This window comes from Piliocolobus tephrosceles, chromosome 14 (genome assembly GCF_002776525.5).
Source record: "Piliocolobus tephrosceles isolate RC106 chromosome 14, ASM277652v3, whole genome shotgun sequence".
Classification (NCBI taxonomy): domain Eukaryota; kingdom Metazoa; phylum Chordata; class Mammalia; order Primates; family Cercopithecidae; genus Piliocolobus; species Piliocolobus tephrosceles.
Genome location: NC_045447.1, coordinates 106,635,855 through 106,660,073, shown reverse-complemented (window position 1 = coordinate 106,660,073; position 24,219 = coordinate 106,635,855). Strand labels below are relative to the sequence as shown.

The 24,219-nt window shown below is 56.4% G+C and overlaps 1 protein-coding gene across 1 annotated transcript in view; it reads right to left on the bottom strand.

Moving 5' to 3' along the window:
• WNK2 (WNK lysine deficient protein kinase 2) overlaps nucleotides 1-23,869 on the bottom strand; it is an 87,235-nt gene extending 63,366 nt beyond the window's left edge. The window contains 1 exon segment of the mRNA XM_026447183.1: nucleotides 23,189-23,869. Within this exon segment, the coding sequence (XP_026302968.1) occupies nucleotides 23,189-23,869 (681 nt within the window).
• Between the last annotated feature and the right edge of the window lie 350 nt (nucleotides 23,870-24,219).

The window sequence follows — 24,219 nt, the reverse complement described above, 5'->3', positions numbered from 1 at the left end:
ACACACAGAATACACACAAAAAACACACAGAACACACACAAAAAACACACAGAACACACAAAAAACACACAGAACACATATATACGAAGAACACACACAGAGCACACACACACAAAAGAACATACAGAACAAAGAACACACAGAACACACATGAAGACCACACAGAACACACGTACACATGAAGAATATACACAGAACCCATGGACACACAAAGAACACATAGAACACAGTGACACACGAATACACACACAAATACACAGAACACATACGAACACACAAAACACACACAAGAACACATGCACACACACAGATAACACGCACAAAACACACAGAACACGCAGACACACAGAACACATACACACACAGAACATGTGCACATGGAGAACATGTACATGTGCAGAACACGCACACACAGGACACGTGTACATGGAGAACACACTGAACACACGTGCAAAACACGCGCACAGAACGTGCACACACATAAGACACATAACATGTACACACCGAGAACACACATGCACACACAGAACACATGCACATGGAGAACATGTATACATGGAGACACATGCACACAGAAAACGTGCACACAGAGAAACCAGCCAAATGGCAGGACACACAAAAATGAGGCCTCCCTTTCAGCCTGGGTGACAAGGGTGTGGGTGGTTCTCCTTTCTCTACAAAAACGTGTCACCTCTATTGTTTTCAAAATATTTCTCAGAAAATATAAAGTGAGAGGGCGGCAGACAACATGAACACAAAAGCTCCACTTTCAGTGGAAACGTCCGGTTCCGGCAGGGTGGTGTGACAAGGGACAACCATCTCCAAAGCCGGTAATTTGGACCTGGGAACGTCCCCTCCTCCAGGAAACCAACCAAAACGGAGATACTTGTGTGTTCTGTCTGGGAATCGTCACTGCTGCATTATTTATAACAGCAAGAAAAGCCAGGCACTGAAGGCAGGGCCTGGGGAGGAGATGAAGGTCCTCAGGGCAGTCACGAAGCCCCTGGACAAGGCGGAAGGGAGCAGGCATCAAGGTGCCGTGTGGAAGGGGCGGGACCCGGAGCTGTGCCCCTAAAGTCCACAGGCATGAGAACAGAACTGTGAACGAGAACGGTGGCTGTGTTCTCTCTGAACCCACGGGAATTTTTTTTTCTTTGCTGTATTTCCCAAATTCTTTGCAATCTACTGAACTTCACAAAACTAAAAACAGACAGCGCCTGGAGAGGGCGTGGGTGCCGGCAGCAAGCGAGCCTCCCTGTTGCAGGCACTGCGATCCTGGCCCGTGACTTAGGCCAGCAGCAGAGCACTGACAGTGAGGCTATTTTCATTTCCACAGTGAGGTTACCATGGAGTTTAATTTCCTCAAGTGCTCCCTCTGGCATCTGTTCTATAAATGGCTTTGGGGTTTGCACCAAATACACTCACTGGAGACAGAATTACCAATTCTGTAAAGCTCACAAACCCCAAATGCTTCTGCCTGAGCTTCCACCAGCCTGTTGGGCTCCTCCTGAAGGGTCCAAAAAAGGAGGGGCTGGCCTGATCACCCCGGACGTGCACTGGACACCTACTGCACGCTGACCGGGAAGTCATGAATGACAGATGCGCACCCTCCTCAGGAGCTGGTGGGGAGCTGAAGGTCTGCTGCCTGCAGGGGAATGGTGGACAAGACCCCTGCCAGAGATCTGGGACAGGTCAGACCCACGGCTCTGCAACTTAGGAGTGCTATCCAAGCCTGAGCATTTTAGAACAAGGTAAAGGACATACGGGAGACCCTGATAACTCACTGGGGTGGGACGTGAGGTTTGTCAGGCATCCTCTACTTTCCGGTCTGCTTGCACGTTCCCATGATAACGGATTAATAATGGTGCCTGGGGGTTCTGGTCTCAGCTTCCTGCACAGCTGGCCTGGCCTCTCATTGGGATGCCCCAGGATATTAACCTTTGGGAGCAGCTCTCTGCTCTCCAAGGAAGCCTGGCAGGGGTGGGCATCACAAGCAGCCCCAAGGCGCCCCTCCAAGCTGAGAGCTGCCCCCCCACTCAGCAGATAGAGACAGGGCCAGACAGTCCTCCACATTCCCAGGGGGTGGCAGAACCAGAACAAAACACACTGCCTCCCCTCTCCACGTCCAGCTCTCAGTAACCCCAGGCTGCTGCACACCCAGTCACTGCCACAGTGCCTCCCCAGAAAAACCTACAAACATGAGGCAAGACCCGCCTCGGGCAAGCAGGTGTCACTCTGGGCCTGGACTCTGGCTGCCCTCCCCAAGAGGGCACAGCCTCCTCCTGTCCGTCCCCCAAACTCGGGGCCCTGATGGCAGCAGGAGCACTGGGGCCCATGGTCAACACTCACTCCTCAAGGGCAGGCCAAGCACGTGTCTGCCCAGTGCTGGCCCCTGGGACAGGCCCGCCCACCTCCCCCAGTCACACAGCTACCACCCTCCACGGTGTTGTCCCATCCAAGGGCACTAAATATGGCTGCCTAGAAATCTACCCCCAACCCAAGCCAGAACTCCCGGGTGCATCCAGGGCTAGGGTGGGGCAAGTCACGTGCTTCTCAGGGGCTCCTGGGTCCCCGGGCAGGGACTGGAGCCAGGGCAAGTGCATGCCAAATGCTGTGCCCTCAGCCACGAAGGTCAGGGAGGTGAAGGGGTGGGGGTTTCCCCCAGCACCCTAGGTCCACATGCCCATGTTACCGCAGGTGACCCTTGGCAACTCCCTGTGCCCACCTCGGCCTGTCCACCAGCAACAGAGGGCTCAAAAGGAACAGCCCCAAACCCCAAAGAAATGGGGCCCTACATATTAGAGAAAAGACATGCACTCGACTGTCCACATGGACCTTGGCAGGGAGGACAGAAGACATCAGCGATGCCCTGCGCCCCGCATGCCCCTCAGGCACCACCCTCTGCAGCATCAGTTTCCTAAACTACAAAATGGGCTGTGGGCAGGAGGATCCCATAAAATTGCGCCCCGAGGCTCCGCACGGGGTCTAGGCTACAGCCAGCACTCAACAATTGCCTCCAGGGGTATCCCCACCAAACTGCTGGCTTTACCTGAGACTCAAACCCACCCTTGGTTTTCCTCTTGCCATCCAAAGCCCCAAGCATGTCTGAAGCCTGAGACCCACTGGCCCAGAGGCTGCCAGAAGGCACTGGCATCACACGGAGCCAGTGTCCCCAGCAGAAAGACATTCAGAGGACCCTGCACTCAAGGGGCCACGAAGAAAGGCCCTCAACACCACGTCCCCCAGAGAGAAGCTTCTCAAAGGCTGCCCCCAGCTCTGTCTGTGTCACTCAAAGAGTAAAAGTCAACACCAAAGATAAAATAAAATCCCTCAGCAGTGCCAAAAATACCTCCCCACGGGATAAGGCTGAGCGGGCGCCAGCTTCCACAGCAGCAACTGTTGCTATGGAGATCAGGCTCCAGACAGCCGGCCGCGGGGCGGGCAGAGGGACAGAGTGGGGGCCGGGCACAGGGTGTAGGGACGGACAGGGGCTGACCAGCAGGCTGGGGGAGACGACCGAGGCTGGCCAGCAGGGTGGGCCCCCAGGAACAAGGGGGCCCAGGACAGGGCTAAGCCTTAGTGCCAGCCTCCACCCACTGGGGTCAATGGCCTCTCCAGACCTGGGGGGTCCAGGGGCTCCCACCTGCACGTAGGCTGCCCACTCCCCATGAAGGCTGGTGCTGGCCCTCCCACAGAGTGGCCGTCTGCTCACTGACACATCTGTGCTGACAGACGCCCTGACCTCAGGAAGTGGGTAAGGTGCTACCAAAGTGCACAGTCCCAGCCCAGGGCTCCTCAAGCCTCCCAGTCACCGGTAACGCTGATCCACAAACGAAGGGGTAAGGAGGTAGTATGCTCAACTGGAAAATCTGTACCAGAATGGATGGAGGAAAGCAGGACCTCCCACATCCCACAGATGTTAACATAGCTCTGATCTGAGCCCAACACGTTCAACGTATTACACAGTGCCCAACTCCAATATCCACTGGCCTCCTCTGACCTGAAGCTGTCCCCTGAAAGCTCAGTTCACTTCTTGGCCTGTGGCTTCCCGCATGACACGCTCTCCAGCCCTGCTGGCCTCAGGCCTCCTCTGTCCTCACCCAGGGCCAGGCAGGACAGGGTCAGCCCAGGGCCACCAGACACACAGCCCCAAAGCCCTGCCCAGCTTGGGGGTCCTCACACCCCCACCACACACCCATGCTCCTCCTTGGCGTCCTCAGACATCCCTCACTCTCTGAGCCTCCCTGAGCCCCGGACAGTGCTCACAATCTGCTGCAACATTCACATCACAGCCAGGCAGGACACTGAATGCCAGCCATGTCACAGAGCCTCCAAACACCCACTCTGGCCCTTCCTGTTGCACACCCAGACCGTGATGGCTCAGAGTCAGCACCCTTCCCCACCCCTGCCCCTCAGTGGGAGCCAGCAGCTTGCTCCTGCGGCATCCCCCATGCCAGGCACCTTGGGCACCCGACCACAGTTTGCTGGGGGAAAGTGGGGCTTCCCAGTACATTTAGAACCCTGAGTCCTCCTGGGGCCCACAGCCCCGAGGGCTGGCCCCGCATTTCTGGCCTCCACTCCAAACCCGGGCAGTTCTACCTGCAGGTGCTTGGGCCTGCCTGACTCTTGGAAGCTGTAACCTGATATACTTTCTCCATTCCATGCAGCTGACAGAGGCCATCATTCCTTCTTCCCGCCCTCGTCTGCCTCCCCAGCAGAAATGTTGAGCACCCAGGCTGTCCTTGCCTCTGCTTCTCCCACTCCCGGCACCTCATAGACACCTGTGAAGCCTGTATCTCTGAAAGGTTTTCATATACTCTCCCCCAGGAGCCTTCAGTGGTTCCCTAGTACCCACTGACCAGGCAGGCAGTTAAAACACTTCCTCAGTGTGGCTTTATGTCAGCCCTCTCCTCTCCAGCACTTGCCAGAATACACCCCCCATCCCCACCACATACACACACCAGCCAGCCTTCCCTGACACCCGTTCCCAAGGACGTCATCCCGCGGCCCCATCAATGCCTCCGGGCCCCGCTCAGGGAGCTTTGTCTAGGAAGCCCTCAGGACATCCCTCCCACAGGGCTCCTGACTGGCCCCGGCTGCACCATGTCCACAGGGCTGCATGGGTAACCAGTATCCGTGATCAGGCTGCAGCAGCCTCCCCCGGCTTCAGTAACGAATCACCACACACAGGGCTTCCAACAACACCTTTATTCTCTTACAGCTGGAGATGCCTCGTTCCCTGTCCCACGGTCCCTTCCTCCCTCTTCCACACCCACATCCCCTTCTCTGTCTCAAAAGCTCCTGCCTCCCACTTAGGACGGCCTGAAGACGACATGTGGCCGACCCTGACAGCCCAGGACGATCTCCCAGTCTCAAGATACTTAACTTAATCCCATCTGCAAAGTCACCTCTGCCACATGCAGTGGCACGTCCACAGGCTGCAGGGACTAGGCCTTCATCACCCAGCCCCGGCAGCCACCCTCACAGGCTCCCTCCCAACCTGTTCTGTGGCCAGGGTCTCCCAGCTCCCCGGGGCTGCCTGTTCTCATCTGCTTTTTCTTTCAGTGAAAACCCAAAACCTCCTCACTCGGCAGGCGCCCCCCCAAGTCCCCTACCCCACCCTGTGCCACGCCTCCCCAACCTGGGTGGCCACTCCTCTGCATCCTCTGCTACCCACCCCCACCAATGCCCCCAGCTCAGACCACTGTCCGCTCCAGCCACGGTCCTGACTGCCACATCTTTCCCTGAGCCAAACCCCTGGCCCACCAGGCCCCAGGGGGCCTCACTGCAGCTCAAGGTCCTGGAGCTGAGTTCAGCAAAGGATACCTGGGGTTCCCCTACTGGGGTCACACCTGCAGCCCCCAGGAAGGACCTTCCCAGCACCCCCCAAAAAGCTCTGGGCCCTACCCCTCCAGCAAAAGCATCACTGCCCCACCCCACATGGCCTGTGGGGCTCTGAGCATCCCGTGCCCCCCACCCTCCAGCGTCACCCACTTGGACACAGACCCCAGAGGCCTCTCTGCTCCAATGGTTGCCACGTGGAAACCAGCCTGGGTGGCTTGCAGATGGCCTTAGACGTGGTCCTTGCAGGAAAAAGCGTGATGTCTACACCAGCAAGAATCCCCATCCCTGCAAAGGCAGCCTAGCCCTTCCGAGCAGGCCTTCCAGCTACAAGTGTCCAGCAAGCACAACCTATGTGTGCCTCAGTGTTCCTACCCCGGGGAGAAGCTCCCCAGGGCCTTCAGGGAGACTTCAGTGAGGGAGGCACATTGAGCCCCAGCTGCAGTGGTGTCCAGAATCACATTGGAGACTAAGGTCTTTCCAACCCTCCTGATTCGGCCCCCACCACGCCACCTGCCCCAGCCCCACCTACATGTAATTTTCCCTCCCCCAACGAGAAAACACAGCGGAAACCTTTTGTGGAAAGGCCATCAGCCGTGCAAATACCCACTCCTCCCTGAGAGCTGTGGCTCCCAGCAGTTCCTGCCCCTCCCAAGCAGAAAGTGTCCTCTCCCCCGGTAGGGCCGGGCCGACTGCCCACGGGACAGGTGGCCCCTTAGTTAGGTCAACTCAAAGGGCTCCTCATTCCCACGGAAACGCCGGAGGGGCGGGCCTGTTCCCCGGCAAGCAAGCCAAAGGCGAGACACACACACACACACACACACACGTGCACACGGAACCCAGCAGAGGCCCTGACAAGCATACCAGGCCCCCACACGCAGCAGGGCCAGGAGCTTGGGGTCAGCCATGGAGTGAGGCATGAGTGGGGGTGGCCTGCACCGTGCTGAGCAGCCGCCCCACCAGGGCCCAGTGGTATCTGGGCACAGAGCCATCTTGTATGGTCAGGGTCCCACGCCAAACCTTAGTCACCCCTCACTTCTCCAAGCCCACCTGGAGGCCAAGGCCTACGTATGTCCCAGGTAGCATCAGAGCGTGAGACCCCCGTGACCTCCAGCGCAGCCAGCAACCCTCACCGGCCCAGCCTGGTTTCCAGGTGGAAAGTTGGCAGCTGCCTCTGCTCAGCCTTGCCAGGCCCCAAGGGGCTCCACTCTGGCCTGCGGTGAGTGGGGGCGCGGACACAAAGGGCCTGCCTGAACCCCATCCATAAACAGTTGAGGGAAGCAGCCAGCAGGGCCGGAACGTTCCAATGTCACCATCTCGCTCTCCTCGGGGGAACAGAGCATGCCTTTGTCTTTTTATCATTGCCTTCATCAAATATTTACAGAGCCTGACAGGCCATTTCAGACAGGCCAGATATGAGCCAAAAGGGCTCTTCTCAGGACACGAGGGAGGCGCAGGTCCTGGGCACTTGGGAGGCACATGGTCCGGCATATAACCCTGGGCAGGGAAGGGAAGGAAGTGCCTTCCTGCAGGACCTGTCCGGAGCCTCAGACACGCCCCACCTGGGGCTCAGGCGCTAGTTTTCTGCACACAGTGCTCAGAGCTAGAAACAGGCCAGGCCGGGCTGACACCCCAGCCCTGCTCCCACAAGCTCTGCAGCAGGAAGAATGAGCCGCGTGGCCAGGCACGTGTTCTCCACGTTCCACCTCCCAGGCTGCCAAGAGCATGCAGCGTGAGCACCCCACCTAGGAAGGCACGCAGGGGCCTCGAGCCGTGAAGGCCAGGTCTGCAGCCCACCTGGACCCGTCCCCACTCCCCCTGCTCCTCCAGCGCAGTGTGAACCCTAGGCAGCCTTGCTCGGGACAGTCTCAGCCCAGAGAGCCCCGGTGTCCACAGATGGCAAGAGATAAGCAGACAGTGAAACGCACTCGGCCACACAGAGGGAGTGTTAAGAGCCGGAGCAGCACAGACTCATCTCAAGCAGGACCCTAAAGCAGGCAGAGTACAGCCACAGGATGGAAAGGATCCGTGGTACCGGGACCCTCTGCCGTGAGGGGACGCCTAGGTCCTCACTGGGGAGCGGCTGCACACACACTAACTGTCCCTAAGAATCCATCCCAGTAAAAGCAAGGCCTCTTGCTGTTAGCAGTTTATTTTCCTTTACCTTTAAAAAATATCACCTGTCCCTTTCCATCTTAAAATCTATTTCCGTGTATTTTTTCATCTTCTTCTGTTTCATTTATAGCTGTTTTAAAGGTTTTTGCCCTTTTCCCTCAGCTAACCCTATTTCATCCTTCTCATAAATGCGCCTAGCCAAGTTTATCCGCTTTCATGCCTCCCTTTTTAACCCTCTTTTTACAAATGGCACAGGTGGCTGTCTGTACAAAGCCCATCTACAACCACCACACCCTGAGCCCATGTGGCCGTCTCACCTCTCAGCCGCCCAATCCAGAGGCCCAAGAGGTACCCAGAGCAAGAGGGCCGTGCTCTGGCGTCCTCTGGGCTCCGTTTTCCCCAAGCTCAGCCGCAAACAAGGGGGCCCAGTTCCCTGCGTCCAAACACACCAAGCCAAGGGCACCAGAGGGACTGACAGGCTGAGGAACTGAGCACTGGCAGCCCAGGGCAGGCGTCGAATTGCCGAGAGGCTGAAGGGGACAATAGGCCATCATTGTCCAGCCGGCAACTGGGCTCCCCAACACTGTGGCTCTCCCACCACCGCTGGCTCTCGAGGGAACGTGCAAAAACGTGCCTTCCTCTGGGCAGACACAGACAGCCTCGGGCCTCCCTCCTGTAAAGATCACCCAGCCATATCCAGCTGCCCCAGGACCTGCTGCAACACTGACAGACACAGGCTGGACGGCCCATCAGACAAACCTGCCCTGGACATCTGGCTCGAGGGGCCAGAGCAAGGCCAGGCCTTGAGGAGGCACCCCATAAGCCATCCAAGTCCCCAGGGGTGTCAGAGTCAACAATTCCACTTGATGGACCTTCCCCACCCCTCAGCACCTTAACTCCTGCAGCCCTCCATGGTGTGCACTCCCAGGTGGGGCCAAGGGCAGGGGAGGCTGAGACTAAGCCAGGCAGCACCCCCATGCAGTGCCTGCTCAGCAGGGCCCACCACTCGCCCCCCTTGAGGGGATGGAGCGCGGGGCTGGGACTGCCCTGGACACACATACATCGTGCCCAACTGTTGCCCCTCCTAGCTCTTCTCCACAGCTTTGTGTTTTCTTTTCTTCTTCTTTTTCTTTTTTTTTTTTTTTTTTTTGGATGGTCCGCCCTCTTTTTCGCCCACGCTGGGGTGCAGTGGCCGGATCTCAGCTCACTGCAAGCTCCGCCTCCCGGGTTCACGCCATTCTCCTGCCTCAGCCTCCCGAGTAGCTGGGACCACAGGCGTCTGCCACTATGCCCGGCTAATTTTTTTGTATTTTTAGTAGAGACGAGGTTTCACTGTGTTAGCCAGGATGGTCTCGATCACCCGACCTCGTGATCCGCTCGGATTACAGGCATGAGCCACCATGCCCGGCCCACAGCTTTGTGTTTTCAATGCTTCTTCCAAAACACAAATTCACTACACTGCTCGAACCTCTTAATTAAAGACAAGAAATTCCAAGAGACCTGTCCGGGCACGTGTCAACAGCCTTGCAGCTGGCTGACCCAGGAAGATGGCTGCCTAACTTGAAGACACAGGACAAGGCCAGACAGGAGGCCCAGGGCATCTCTCACCGCCTGACGCACAAGCCCAGCTGCCACCGGGTGGACTAGTGTGGCCTAGAGTCACCAACCTGGGCAGGGCTACAGTGGGAGGTCACGAGGTCCAGAGCTCAGGACTGCCCTCAACATTGGGGGAAGCCTGAAAACAAGAAAATCAGGGGCATCTCGGCTCAGTCCTGCTGCCACCAGAATGGGAAAGAGGTGGCCCACTCAGAGCCAGGCATCGGTCATCTTCCTTCTGGGAGGCCTGTGTGATCCCAGCACGACCCGGCTGAGAAGCCATGCTCCACAGAGGGCAAGGGGACTTGCCCACACGTCTAAGGTCCACACAAGGACCTCCAGTCACAGGGGACAGCATGGAGGTATGCAGGGTGTGTGGGAGCCTGGGTCCAGCTGGAGGGGGCCAGGCTGGGACTGAGCCAGGCCTCCACCCACCCCGAATCGAGCCACTGAGAGGATGACAAGTGGGTCTGACCCAGGCCTGACTCACACCTGAGAAGGCCCCGAGCCTCAGACTGCACCAAAGCTGCCCAGCTCAACTCCAGGTCTCGGGCAGCAAGGACAGGGGTGGAAGGACAATGGGGCAACAGGGCAGGGCTGGACAGACGGGCAGCAGGTCTAGGGCTGGGCTGGGAGTGGGGGCCCAGAGGAGGTCTGGTCTATTCACTGTCACTGCACATATCAGCGCAGATGCTATGATCATGACTTAGCAAAAATGTCCAAGAGTATAAAAAACGAGCTAAGAAGGGCACATACCAAAGTGAAAACTGCCATGTCAGAGCATGGAGGCTGTGGACAGCTACTCCTCTGTCAGGCGTCCATGTCCATCATGTCGTCCTCCCTAGGAAGCATCCCCTCCACAGTGGCCATCCCCCCATCCCCATGAAACCCAACGCCCGGGCACCCTCCCCCTACTCAACAGAGTTGGTCCAGGGCTGGCAGGTGGGAGGAACAACACAGCCCTGTGAAGCCTGAGGAGGGGCCCCACCCAAAGCAGCTGGATGGGCAACAGGTGGGTTCCCATCAGCCTCTTCCTGCCAGCAAGCCCCGCCTGCCTGGGGAAACGGCAGCCGCTCAGCTCCCTCAAGGCTGACAGCAAGTCCTGGTAGCATCAACCACTCAACCAGCTCAGGTGCCTCAGGCACCTAAAGGGAGGAGGGAGCCGGGCGACCCTGAGCCCCAGAACCACCCGAGCCTGCAGTCCACCCTCCTTAGGCTGTGCCACAACCCCTCAGGCTGTGCGGGTCCCCACTCAGCCCCTGGCTGCCTGGGTGTACAGGACAACATCCTGTATTTTCCTGTACCTCAGTTTCCTCCTTAGTAAACTGGGAAGCTTTACTGAGGGGGGAATCACAGCACCTCCCTCCCAGGGAGCAGACATGCCTCTAGAGGGGTGCCCCACTGACGTGAGCATGGTCATTTCTGTGTGAATAACAGCACTCTGACTTCCTCTAGGTCCCTACAGCGACAGCCTAGCCGGGTCTGACCTGCACACGCAGCACCCGAGCCAGGAATGCACAACCTCACACGGTGGTACAGAAACACTACACAGGGCCAGACAGTGGCTCACGCCTATAATCCCAGCACTTTGGGTGGCCGAGGCAAGCGGATCACCTGAGGTCAGGAGTTCGAGACCAACCTGGGCAAGATGGTAAAACTGTGTCTCTACTAAAAATACAAACCTCAGCTGGGCATGGTGACGTACACCTATAAATCCCAGCTACTCAGGAGGCTGAGGCAGGAGAATCGCTTGAACCCAAGAGGGTTCCAGTGAGCTGAGATCACGCCACTGCACTCCAGCCTGGGAGACAGAGCAAGACTCCCTCAAGAAAAAAAAAGAAACGCCACACAGATCCAGACGGGGTCTCCACGCAAGACTACTGGCCCTAAACCTTCAGAAGACAATGCTGACAGATTTAAGAACAGTAATAATAAAAGGCAGAGGGACTGTTCTGGATTGAAACTGACATGACAACCAGACACAACACGCGATCCTTGACTGGCTCCCGGATCCCTTCCCTGGGACGCGCAGTCCACCCATCTGAGACCTCACTGAGCGCCTCAGGTCCTATCCTGGAGTGCCTGGAGCATGGCAGGGGTGGAGGCGATGTGGAAGCATCCTCGTTCCTACCAGGAGACACAGGCTGAAGCACCCAGGGGTGAACAGCAAATGGGTCAGGAAATCACAGGCACAGATACACAGGACAGTGGCAAACACCAACAACTGGTAACTCCAACCTCTCTGTTGGTTTTTCCAAAGTTTTCCAAAATAAAACGTCAGGGGTACATGAAAACTAGACTGTTGGCAGAGAGGAAAAAGCTTTGCCAGGGTTGGCACAGAGGGTAGGGAGCTGGGGTGGCCACACAGGAGGGAAGGAAAATCATCAGGGTCCACAGATGCCTGGGTGTGGGAGCTGTGGGAAGGGAGGAGCCTGCAGATGCAGCGGGCATGTGTGCTGTGCCGTTCTCTGCAGGCCCGGGCAGAGGAGGGCTCCAGCACACACAGACACTGACGGTCTTGAAGCGACAAGGTAACCAAGACAGATACAGCAGGCGCGCTCCACCCACAGCCTGCCACCCCTCCTGACCAACAGAAACCCAGAAACTCACTATGCCCAGCCCCAGGGAACAGATCATAACCTGTTAAACCAATCAAGCCTCTCCCAGATACACGCAGTTACAGTGGGCCACACAAACCCATGCTAACCAAGGAGACCAGAGAATCCCTGCTAAATATTTCTCTTTATGGATTAAAATAGGAACAAAGCCACTTGAGAAATTGACCTTTTGACTGCTTGGCCCCCACCTAACCACCCATTTGTTTCCTGCCATCAAATGTGGTTGTGATGCCTAGAGCCGTGGCAGCCCTACTGTAGCCATGAGGCCAAGCAAGACTAGGGACAAAATGCCAACATGGATGAGGACAGAAGAAACAGAGAGAAAGCCCCATGTCCCAGCTGATGTTGCTGAGCCACCTCCAGGACTGTCACATTGGCCGTCTCCAGATTCCAGATGCTGAGTAGGATCAAAGGTCAGCATTGCTTCCCACAGTCAGCTCACAGCTGAGAATTGTCCCATCTCCCCCACCGGACAGCAGGCACACACAGTGCCCAGAAAGCAGGGGTGAGGGGTGGATGGGGGGGCGGATGCCAGAGGGAGCCCCAGTGACCCTCCACCACCAGTCAGCCTGTTATGTCCCTCCCCGAGCCAGTCCTGGCTTATAAGATAACTGTAAAATGAAAGAAGAAAAAGGGGCAGCCCAACACCTTCCCCCTCGCACACTTCAAGAGCTTCACAGCACAGTGGGCATTGTAAAGGCTCTGAGCAGTTCCTTCACAGCAACGCCTGCCTAACCCACCGCTCCCCAAACACATCTGGTGACAGCACCCCTTCTGCAGCCAGCCTCAACAAAGGGTTCAAAACAGCACTAAGACCAGGAATGAACCTCAGAACCATGGCCTCTTGCAAAACGATAGCTTTAAAAACACTCCAAAGACAGATTTTAAGTCGTGACACCCTTGAACTGCAGCTGTATTTTTAAATGATATATACATGTAAACAAGACCTAGAAAGTCCTATTCAAAAATAAAAGCAGTTGTGTTCACTTGGATTATGGGTGAGTTTTTCTTTTTCATTTCTGCAAACATCTTTTTTTTTTTTGGAGACGAAGTCTCACTCTGTGGCCCAGGCTGGAGTGCAAGTGGCACAATCTTGGCTCCCTGCAAGCTCCACCTCCTGGATTCAAGCAATTCTAGTGCCACAGCCTCCCAAGCAGCTGGGATTACAGGCGCCCGCCACCACGCCCAGCTAATTTTTGTATTTTTAGTAGAGACAGGTTTTCACCATGCTGGCCAGGCTGGTCTCAAACTCCTGACCTCAGGTGATCCACCCACCTCAGCCTCCCAAAGTGCTGGGATTACAGGCATCAGCCACCACACCCGGCCCATTTCTGCAAACATCTTTAATATAGCTGTTGAGTTGTTTAAATCAATCAACTATTTTTAGAGACATTCTAGATTTATTGGGAAATTGAGCAAAAAGTAGAGTCCTCATACACTCCCTCACATCCACACACAGGTTCCCCTGTTATTAACATCTTGCATTAGTGTGGTATACTTGTTATAACTGATAAACCAATACTGATGATAACTAAAATCCACCATGTACACTTGGGTTCACTCTGGGTGCTGTACATGCTATGGGTTTTCACAAATGTATAATGACATGTATTCGCCAGGAAAGTATCATACAAAACAGCTTCACTGTCCTGCAAATCTGCCTCTTCATCCCTCCCTTCCTCTAATCCCTGGCAACCACTGATCCTTTTTTTTTTTTTTTTTTTTACTGTCTTCATGGTTTCTCGCCTTTTCCAGAATGTCATCTAGTTGGAATCATACAATATGCAGCCTTCTCGGATTTGGCTTATTTCACTTAAATATTCATTTCTGGTTCCTCTCTGTGTTTTCGTGTCTTCATAGCTCATTTCTTTTAGCACTAAATAAGATTTCATTGTCTGGATGTGCCACAGTTTGTTTATCCATTCACCTGCTGAAGGACATCTGGGCTGCGTCCAAGTTCTGGCAATTATGAATAAAGCTGCTATAAACATCCGTGTGCAGGTTTTTGTGTGGACCTAAGTTTTTAACTCCTTTGGGTAAATACCAAGGAACGCAGTTGCTGGATTGCATAGTAAGAGTGTGTTTAGTTTTATAAGAAACTACCAAAAGACCTTCCAAAATAGCTGTACCATTTTGCAATCCTACCAGTAATGAATGAGAGTTCCTGTCACTCCACATCCTCACCAGTATTTGGTGTTAGTGTTCTAGATTTTGACCATTCTAGTAGGTGTGCAGTGGGAGCTCACTGTTTTAATTTGCAATTCCCTGATGACTTATGATGGGCAACATCTTTTCATATGCTTATTTGCCATCTGTGTGTCTTCCTTGGTGAGCTATCTGTTCAGCTCTTCAGCCTATTTTTTTTTTTTTTAGCTGATTGTTTTCTTATTGTTGAGTTTTAAGAGTTCTTTGTATATTTTGGACAACAGTTCTTAAGTAGATGGGTCATTGCAAATATTTTCTCCCCAGCTGTGGCCTGTCTTCTCATTCTCTTGACAGTGTCTTTCACAGAACAGAAGCATTTAATTTTAATCAAGTCCAGCTTATCATTATTTTATTTCAAGGACTGTGGCTTTGGTGTTACATCTAAAGTCACTGCCAAAACTAGGTTTATAATTTTGGATTTTATATTTAGGCATATGGCCAATTTTATTTTTTGCGAGGGGTGTAACGTCTATGTCTAGAACCATTTATCTGCATGTGGATGTGCAGCTGTTCCAACACCATTTGTTGAAAAGATGATCTTGTCTCTATTTTATTGCCTTTGCTCCTTTGTCAGAGATCAGTTGACTTTATTCATGAGGGTCTATTTCCAGGCTTGCTATTCTATTCCATTGATCAACTGGTCTGTTCTTTCACTAATACTGCACTGCCTTGACCACTTTTCTTCTGTTCTTTTAAAAAAAAGTTAATATAATTTAATGAGAGCTAACTTAAATTAGAAGTTATAATCAAGTATTCTGGGAAATCCTTAGAATTCAATGCTCCAGGGAAGAGAATTGGATGTGAAAACTCTCAGAAGCAGGAAAACTTGCAGACAGTGTTCAGGTTGCCAACCTCCAGCATCCCCGCTCAGGCCTCTCCACCCAGCTGGGATTCCCCAAAACGCAGCCCTGAATTGTCTATGGTCAGAGGCAGATCCTAGCTTGCTTTTCAAAAATCCCAGCTGCTGCTGTTCACACCCTTTTCCTTATCGGCAGCTCAAGCGCTAAGGCAACAGCGGCATGGGTGCCCACAGCTCCTGGGCGGGTAGACAGGCAGCCTCGGGAACCAGCCTCCACCTTCTGGCTCGGCTTGCTCTCCACATCTGTGCTGGAGACAAACTGTTTATTTTGCAGAGGGAGCAAGAGGGGTGAAAAGAGGCTGACCTGAGGACCCTGTGTGCTCAGGTGAAACACACTTCTCTCAATAGTGCCCCCAGCCGTGAAGGGCAGCTAGCACCATCTACACTGCACAAAAGGGTAAACCGAGGCTCACAAAAACAGGTGCCTTTCCATGGCCACACACTGGGAACATGGCAGGGCTCTCCTAACCCTGAAGTATTTTGTGTGCACCAGCGCAGGGTGGCCGGGACCTTTGGGGTGATGTCCTTCCTGGCTGCGAGGCTCCCAAACCCCGCTTCCCATCATGGCAGGCAGATGCTGATCCCCATCATGGCTGCACAGCCGGGGCAGACCACAAGGGAGACCCAGACACACGGCCCAAACCTCTGCTGGGCCAGGTCAAGTTCTTCTCCATCAACAAGGTGACCTAAAGCTTCATGCCATCACCTTGGGTATCTTCCAGCTGCAGCCTGAAGCCAGGCCCAAGCCACAGGCCCCAAGAGACACCTACAAGATGCCTATGGGCATAGAAGGGCTGCAGGTCCCAGCTGTCCTGGAAGGTGAGGGGCCAGCCCAGCCAGCCCCGGACTACTAGCCAGCCCCACCCAGACCGTGGACTCATGGTGGCCAGCAGCGCCCAGGGGTGGGAAGAAGGGTAACTCCCAAGGGAAGGGCCAGTTGTCTTTAAGGTGCAGTAGAGTTCCCAATTTTGTCTTCGCACCTAAAACTCAGAATCTGCTGCCCATTGCATGAATCATGTTTTGAAACAGTGCTGGCATCCTGGAGCACCCTCCTGTCCTGTCCTGGGCAGCCCTTCTGGGCACGGTGATGAGATCCTCCCTCCAGACTCCCATGAGACACAGTCCTGGCCCATCCCTGCACTCCTGGGGTGCCCACCCAGGCTCCCAACTCAGGATCAGCCTGGGAGATCCCACTCCCACAAGGACCACCCTTGGCCACCTACAAAGCACTCACATTAAGCACATCCCAAGCCAAGGCCTGCTCTTCCCCCAAATCCACATTTCCTCCTCCCGCACGAGGACAGCAGCCACATCCTGCCAGGCCCAAAACTGCTGCTACCATGATTCCTACCTACCTTTTCTCTCTCTCTCTCTCTCTTTTTTTTTGAGATGGAGTCTGGCTCTGTTGCCAGGCTGGAGTGCAATGGCGCAATCTCGGCTCACTGCAAGCTCTGCCTCCCGGGTTCACACCATTCTCCTGCCTCAGCCTCCCGAATAGCTGGGACTATAGGCATCCGCCACCACGCCCAGCTAATTTTTGTATTTTTAGTAGAGATGGGGTTTCACCATGTTGGCCAGGATGGTCTCAATCTCTTGACCTCGTGATCCGCCCACCTCAGCCTCTCAAAGTTCTGGGATTACAGGCGTGAGCCACCATGCCTGGCTTTTTTTTTTGAGACGGAGTCTTGCTCTGTCACCAGGCTGGAGTGCAGTGGCACAATCTCGGCTCACTGCAACCTCTGCCTCCTGGGTTCAAGCAATTCTCCTGCCTCACCCTCTCAAGTAGCTGTGATTACAGGCGCCCGCCACTATACTTGGCTAATTGTTTTGTATTTTTAGTAGAGACGGGGTTTCACTGTGTTGGCCAGGCTGGTTTCGAACTCTTGACTTCAAGTGATCCACTTGTCTCAACCTCCCAAAGTGCTGGGATTACAGGCATGAGTCACTGCGCCCAGACGATTCCTACCTTCTCTACCTTCAGATCTGATGTAAATCCTGTGCTCTCCACCTTCAATTGCACCCAGAATCTGATGCTTCTCCCCTCCCCGCCTCTATCCCACCCAGTACCAGCCCTGTAGTCTCACACCTAGACAGTGGCAGTCACCTCCCTGCTAGTCCCCTGCCTCTACCCTCATCCCCAACTGTACCCAAGGTGGCCAGAGAGATCCTGTTAAAACCTTACTCCACTCCAGCCCCTCCTCTGACCTCCATCAGAGCTTCCCAACCTGCCCAACACGTTTCCGGCTCTTATAGGCTCTATCTCCCAGGGCGGTGACCTGTCCTGCTCACTACGGTAGCCCCAGGCCTAGAACCAGGACACACACTCAACAAATGCTCACTGAGTCAATGTACACACAAGCCTGCGCTGTTGGGACCCGGGCACAGGCCTCTGGAACCTTCTGGAATGTCTGCTCCCTCCCCTTCTCTTGATGATATCTTTTGTCTAGCTGTCCATCAACAAAGCTTTACCCAACCTGAGAGTAAGCCCCCAGCTATCCCAGGAAATGACAGGGCAGGGGTCGGGGGATGCAACTCTCAGGGCCCACGAGATCCTCCCGCTGACCTGGAGCTTGTCCTGGACTTGGTGGCCACTTGCTTCCCAGAGCCTGACATGGTCATGGCACTGTCACCACGTCTGGGTCCTCACAGCCCAAGTGCCCCAATCCTGTCCTCCTCGGGAGTCTCCAGCAGGCCCCATCTCATGCCTCCTTGGCCTCTCCAGCCCTGATGTGTCCCGGCCCTTTTATCTCCCTTGCTGTGAGGTGGTCTATAAGCTGTCCCCATCTGGGTCTGTCTGGTATCCCAGTGGCCACCTCTAGGTCACCTGGGTCTGTTTTATCCTCTGGAAAAGCAGCCGCCTAGAGGAGGACCCAAGATCAAGCCTGGAGACGCGGGTGACCTGTGAAGCAGCCAGGGCACGTGTGGACATGCGCATCCGCGTTTAATGTGAGGAAAAATAAGAACACTGACCCACAGCTGCCCCAGCCACATCCCGGGCACTCTGCAGGGCCTGCGGACACAAATGCAGAGGCAGGATGTTTCTGCCACCAAGGAAGGTTCCAGTGCTGCAGGAGGGCGTGTCCAGCTGCCCTGGCAGACCTCCTAACACGCTGACGAGGAATGAGAAAACACAAGCTTTCGCAAAGGCAAATCAAATGAGCAGCATGTGGGGGCTGGCCCTCCACACATCTGAGCCGTGGTGCCTGAGCCTCAACGTGTCCCCCATGATGGTGACCTGCACAGGCTGCTGTCTGTCATCGCTGCTGACACACACCTTGCCACCACCACTCAGGGACAGAAGCACCACTGAGAGCTCGGTGCCCACATTTCTGCCCTGGTGGGAGGGAGGGAAAGCCCGTCTGCACAGGCCTTTCAGGCAGCTAGCGCCAGCCTTTTTTGCCAACTAAACCAAAACCATGGTCAGCATGGCGCAGAAAACATCTCACCCACGAAAACAAATTCAGTGCTGGCATCCAAATGATTTCAAATTACAATTCTCCCAATAAAATTAAGCACTTCAGAGAATTTTAAAAAGGGGTGACCACCAGCCAAATCGGGTCGAGCCTTCTGACTGTCTTGCCCCAGTGCGTGAGTGCCACGCACCTCCTCTGTGCTCAGCACTCGCTCGCCCCCTGGTCTCCTCTTTTCCCCATGTCAGCTGGGTCAGGGCTGAAAGCAGGTGAGGCTGGCAGCCGGGCCTCCAACAAGAGGCCATTGGTGCAGAGCATGCAGGCTCTCCAGTGCCCCAAAACCTGGCCGGAGGCTGTATGGCCCATGACATGCAGAGGGCCTGCCTAGAAAGGTGATAAGGACCCACCTGCAGGGGACGGCGGGCCAGCTCAGCACGGGCACTGGCGGGGCTGCTCACGGTTAGGAGAGAGGCTGTCGGGTGGCTGGGCTGTCCTTGGAGGATGGTGGGGGGACCACCCGCTTGGCACAGGCTATACAGAGCGAGTCTCCAGGGGTATCATCCATTCCCAGACCCAGGAAGATGGACAGGACACTAAGATACCCGGCTGGGCAGGACACGTCGCTCCTGCCCCCTCTGGGCAGCACCAAGCAGCAGCAAGACCTACTTTGTAACTTTCTGGAACTAGCAGCAGCAACCCCACCCTTAGTCCTCTGTAGGCCTCGCACGGCTCTGCCAGGGCCCAGCAAGTGCTCTGAGCCAAGGATCAAGGAATGCACGTCTCCATGAAGTAGAAAGACCCCCATGCTGGATGCAGGCCCCAGCACCAACTCGGGAAACTCAGGTTCCAGCCCTGCCACAGCAGCTGAGAGGCAGCGGCACTGAGGTCCTAAGACCCTGTGTCCCCAAAAGTAGGGAGCTGCTGACAGGGAGGGGTCCGTGTTGTTAAAGGGGGTGAAAACCAAGCTTACTCCAGGTACCCGAGGGAGACACAGCAGAAACAGGAAGGTCCAGGAAAGGCAAATAGGCTGCCTCCCTGGGTCTGAGTTGGCTAGCTTTTCTCAATCTGGGGACCTATGGCCAGCTCAAAGGTGGAGGCAAGTGAGAGCAGGAGCCCTGAGCCACATGGAATAGTGTTGGTCCAGCAACCTGGGTAGCCAGGAAGGGCAAGGAAGTCACAAAAGTTCAACACCAAAACGAGGAGAGAACAAGGTTGTGCTGACCCAACAGAAGGTGGCAGAGCAAGTGGTGGCCACGGCACCACGCCAGGCACCTCCCCATTGTGCCGTACTGTGGCCTCACCACCCCCTAGAGGAGGGTCTTGTAGAAGGTCAGGCCAGTGACCCAGAACCCAGATGGGCATCCCCAGTGTAGCTGAGCCGGCTATGGCAGGTGGCAGATGCTCCCAGAGCCGACACGGAGCCCCAGGCTACCCCACACCCTGTCTGACGGTACAGGGGTCTGCGGGGGAACCAGGGCTGGCCAAAGATGGCCACAGGAACACAAGACATGTGGGCAAGGAGGAAGGCGGTGGGATTCTGGTGTTTTACTTCCTTCTTTGTTACCGTAATGTGTTCTGCTGCCAAGAATGAAAGTTTATTCAAGAGAAGAATGACAGGGAGGTATTTTTAAATGGCTTCTCCCACAAAAAACAGTGCATGTTCCAGCTTTGCACATCTGGAGAATTCAGAAGGTGAAGCACCTCACTGCCCTTAGATGTGAGATAAATAAATATCACCCTCTCTACGGAGCTCTTCCAATGCTAATTTATCAAAGGAAATCAGGTGTCCTCTAAGCCAGGCTTACTAGGTCCACATGAAGGCGTTTCCGTCTGGCAGGGAACCCTGAAAAACACAAGTGAGCCCCACCAGCGCCTCTCAGTTCTCCAGGGAGGCCCCCCAGCCTGCGGAGGGCAGGAAGGGGAACAGAGCCCAGGCACCTGGGCAGACTGCAGGTGCTGCAGGCGTAGGGGAATAAAGGGATGGAGGCCAAGAGCAATTCCAAGAAGGGTTCCCGGCTGAAGGCAACATCGCCCTAGACCCTCCCTCCGCTGTGTAAAGCGTGACTCCCGGGAACCCTCTCCATGCCCAGAATGCTGGGGTCACCTCCACACTGGACTAAGACAGCCCCTCCCGGCACAAAGCCAACACACCTAGAGAAAGAGCGGCCACCTGTCGCCCTTCCCTGGCAGGGTGGCCCCTCTGCTCAGTGAGACCTGACCCCGCATCCCACCCAGGAGCACACTCCCCTTGCAGAGTCCAACGCCCCTCCCACAGCCCTGATCTCCCTGCAGCCCTACACCCGACCCTCTTCCGTTCCACACGCCCACCAGCCCCTGGCCCACACCCACGACATCACACAGGCGCCGCTTCAGTCCCTGCAATAGCTCTGCACAAAGTCAGCCTGCACTACTCTACACACAGGCAGGGGCCCTCCTCCCCTGATCCCACAGTGCCCTGCCATCTCCTCACTGGCGACCTTGGGGGCTGTTCCCCTCAGTCCTCACAGTTTGTGATGAGGCGGCTTCCAGCACAGCCCCAAAACACACCAGGTTCTCAGCAAAGGGGGCTATGCTAAGCGGGTCCAGACTCCCTCTCATGGAAAACCCTCTCAGATCAGCACAGACAGAGGGAGCTGATCCCAAATGACACACACTGACCAGGGATAAATGTTGGAGGTATTTCTTCTAGGGGAGGTGCAGGGAAACCACCAGCTTGGGGCACCACTAACATCCCGGCAAGGAACATCGACATATAGACAAGAAGCATATAGACCAGAAGCACCTCTAGGTTGCCGTTCCCATCTAGAGTCATGGAGCAAGAGACCCCTGGACAGAGGCCAGGCTCCACCCCATGCCCGCAGGGGGCAGACCCAGAGACAGAACCTCTTGCCTTTCCTTAAAGGGAATGGGAACTAACAAGCTCCAAGAGTCACATGCGCCTGAGATGCCCCAGCCAAATCAGCAGGCTCTGGCTGCTGAGATCTAACTCAAACCCAGTCTGTGGCAGCACCCCTGCTCCATCCGCCAGCCTGCACAGGGAAGCCCTGGGAGGCAGCACCTGAGGGTGCTCGGGTTGGTGGGCAAGAGCAGGAAGACTGCTCACCAGAATCAAGAGTCATCTCCCCTTTCAGGACCTCTCTTCTCTCTGTCTTCCCTTGCAGCAGGAATGCCCAGCACACCCCAGGACCCCCAGATCACAGCCCCCTGCCCCACCCACCGCCTCTCCCGCACCATCGGAACCTGCAGGGCCATGAAGGAGGGGAGCTGCTCAGTCCCTCCTAAGGACCTCACACAATGCCATTGACCCCTGCCTTGAAAAGCCACATCTCCAAGGCAGAACCAAGAGGTGGTGGAGAGGCAGGTCTCTGGAGCTCTTTGTCTTGGGAGAAAGGCTGACGACAGGTCGACACCCACCGAATCAGCCAGACTTGCACACACATGCAGGCCACCCTGTAGGGGCCCGAGGATATAGCAACTGAATCCCATTTCTGAGCCAAAAATACAAGCGTCCTGCAGTGTGGCCGGCGGCCCTAGAACACAGCTTGCCCCAGCTAGCCCCGGCCCCGTGTCAGGCCTGGACTGGATGGCCAGCTAACTTTACAGGCCAACGAAGTACATTTACACCTCCAGCCGGCACTCCCCCAGACTGGCTCACGCCTGACAGCTGCCCTCCGCCAAGGAGGGAGACCTATAAACACCCCCTGGACAGGCATGGCCTCTGCTTCCAAGGCTGGCCCAGGACAGCTAGGGTGGCTGTTGATATAATCTTCCAGGGCTGGGGCCGACACCACGGAGATGGCAGGAATATGAAAAATGCATACCCAGAGCCTCTGCAGCCAAGAAAACCCCCACCCGCATTGTGCATGACTCGGTTTTAAGACCTCTCACACGTCCATTTTGTGAACAAATGGAGTTCTCAGAACAGCAGAGGCGACTAACCACACTTCCAGGCCTTGCCCAGCCGGCCCCAGAACTCTACCAGGCACCACCTCTGGGTCACAGGCCCAGGGTCAGAAGAAGTCTCTGCAGGTATCGCCGCTGGGGCAGCCACAGCTTGCCGGACACAGGAAAGTACTAATTTATGAGCAGCTCAGAGCCCCCAAACCCCTTTATAACTGCACACACCGGGCCTTGAAGCCTCCACACTGTTTTGCAAAGACACAACAGTCCAGACTCCCTGGGTCATTAAAGTAGGTCATCAGGACCGGAGAAGCAGCAGCCTAAGAGACACAGCCTCCGGGGCCCACTCTCCAGGGCCCTCTCTATGCCCACAGCGCGCACACTTACACCAACAGCACACCAGAGGCCTGCCCTCGCCACCAGCTGACTCACAAACCGCAACCTGCGCACAGACACAGCCGGGCCGCACATGCAGTCCGCACACCTGGTACGCATCCTGCCGGCCACCCACACACAGGGCGACACACATGGAGCTCCGTCGCCCCCAGGGCTTCTTAAGGCCAGGCGCAGGAGCAAGGACGGGCCCAAGGACGACTCGCGCAAAGACCCTGCGGAAAGCCCCTTGCGTGCTGGGGCGCCCTCACCTGAAGCTCACACCAGGCCACCTCCACCCAGGTCTCCGTGTCCAGCCCCTTGTAGACCGTCTTGAAGGAACCGCGGCCCAGCTCGATGTCGAACTTGAGGAAGCGGCCGTCCAGAGAGGTGGCCACGGCCTTGAGATCGTCCTCGTCGTCCTCCTCCTCTTCGGGCTCGTCCCGGCGTGTGCGCCCGGGCTCAGGCTTCGCCTCGGCCGCCCCCTCATCCTCCTTCCTCACGGTCGCCGCCGCCTCCTCCCTGGGGCCGCCGTCGGGGTCAGGCGCGGTTTCGACAGCCGCTGCGATGGGGTCCGGGCAGGGCTCCTGCGCGCCCAGGGGCTCGGGACCGGCGTCCGTGGGGGCTCCGGGGGCTCCGGGCTGCGCGGCCGGCGCTGCGGGCGCGGGGGCGGCGGGGCGTCCGCGGGCGCGCTCCGCGATGAGGCGGCGCGTCTTGCAGAGCAGAAGCACCCGGCGCTGCAGGGGCTGCGGGGGCTGCGGGCCCGGTGCCTCGGCCGCCTCCAAGCCGGGCGGCTCCTCCTGGTCCGACTCTACCACGCTGCGCCGCAGGAAGCGCTGGGGCCCCGGCCGCGCCGCCTTAGCCCGAGGCTCCGCCATGCCCGCGGGCCCCGCGCCGCGCCCGGGCTCCATCAGCGCGCCGGGGGCGTCTCGGCGGCCGCCATCGCCGTCCATCTCTGTGGGCCAAGCACACACAGGCCCGCGTGAGCGCCGGCCCTGCCGCACCTGCCCAGGCCGCGGAATGAGACAGCGCCGCCCCGGGTCCGCGCCCTGCCCAGCCCCGACCGCGGAGAGAGCCTGCGGGGGCCGTCTCTGGGGGCCCTGGGAAAGGGGGGCTGCAGACGGGACCAGAGGCTCGGGTTGGGGAGGAGGGGTCCGTGCCCTGCTCAGCCCCAGGCTGCGGAGAGGGACGGGCCTGTGGTGTCCCTGGAACCCTGGGAGAGAGGACCTGCTAGGGTGTCTCTGAGGGCCCCGGAGGCCGGCAGAGGGATCTCGCGCCCTGCCCAGCCCCGGTCCGGGAGGGT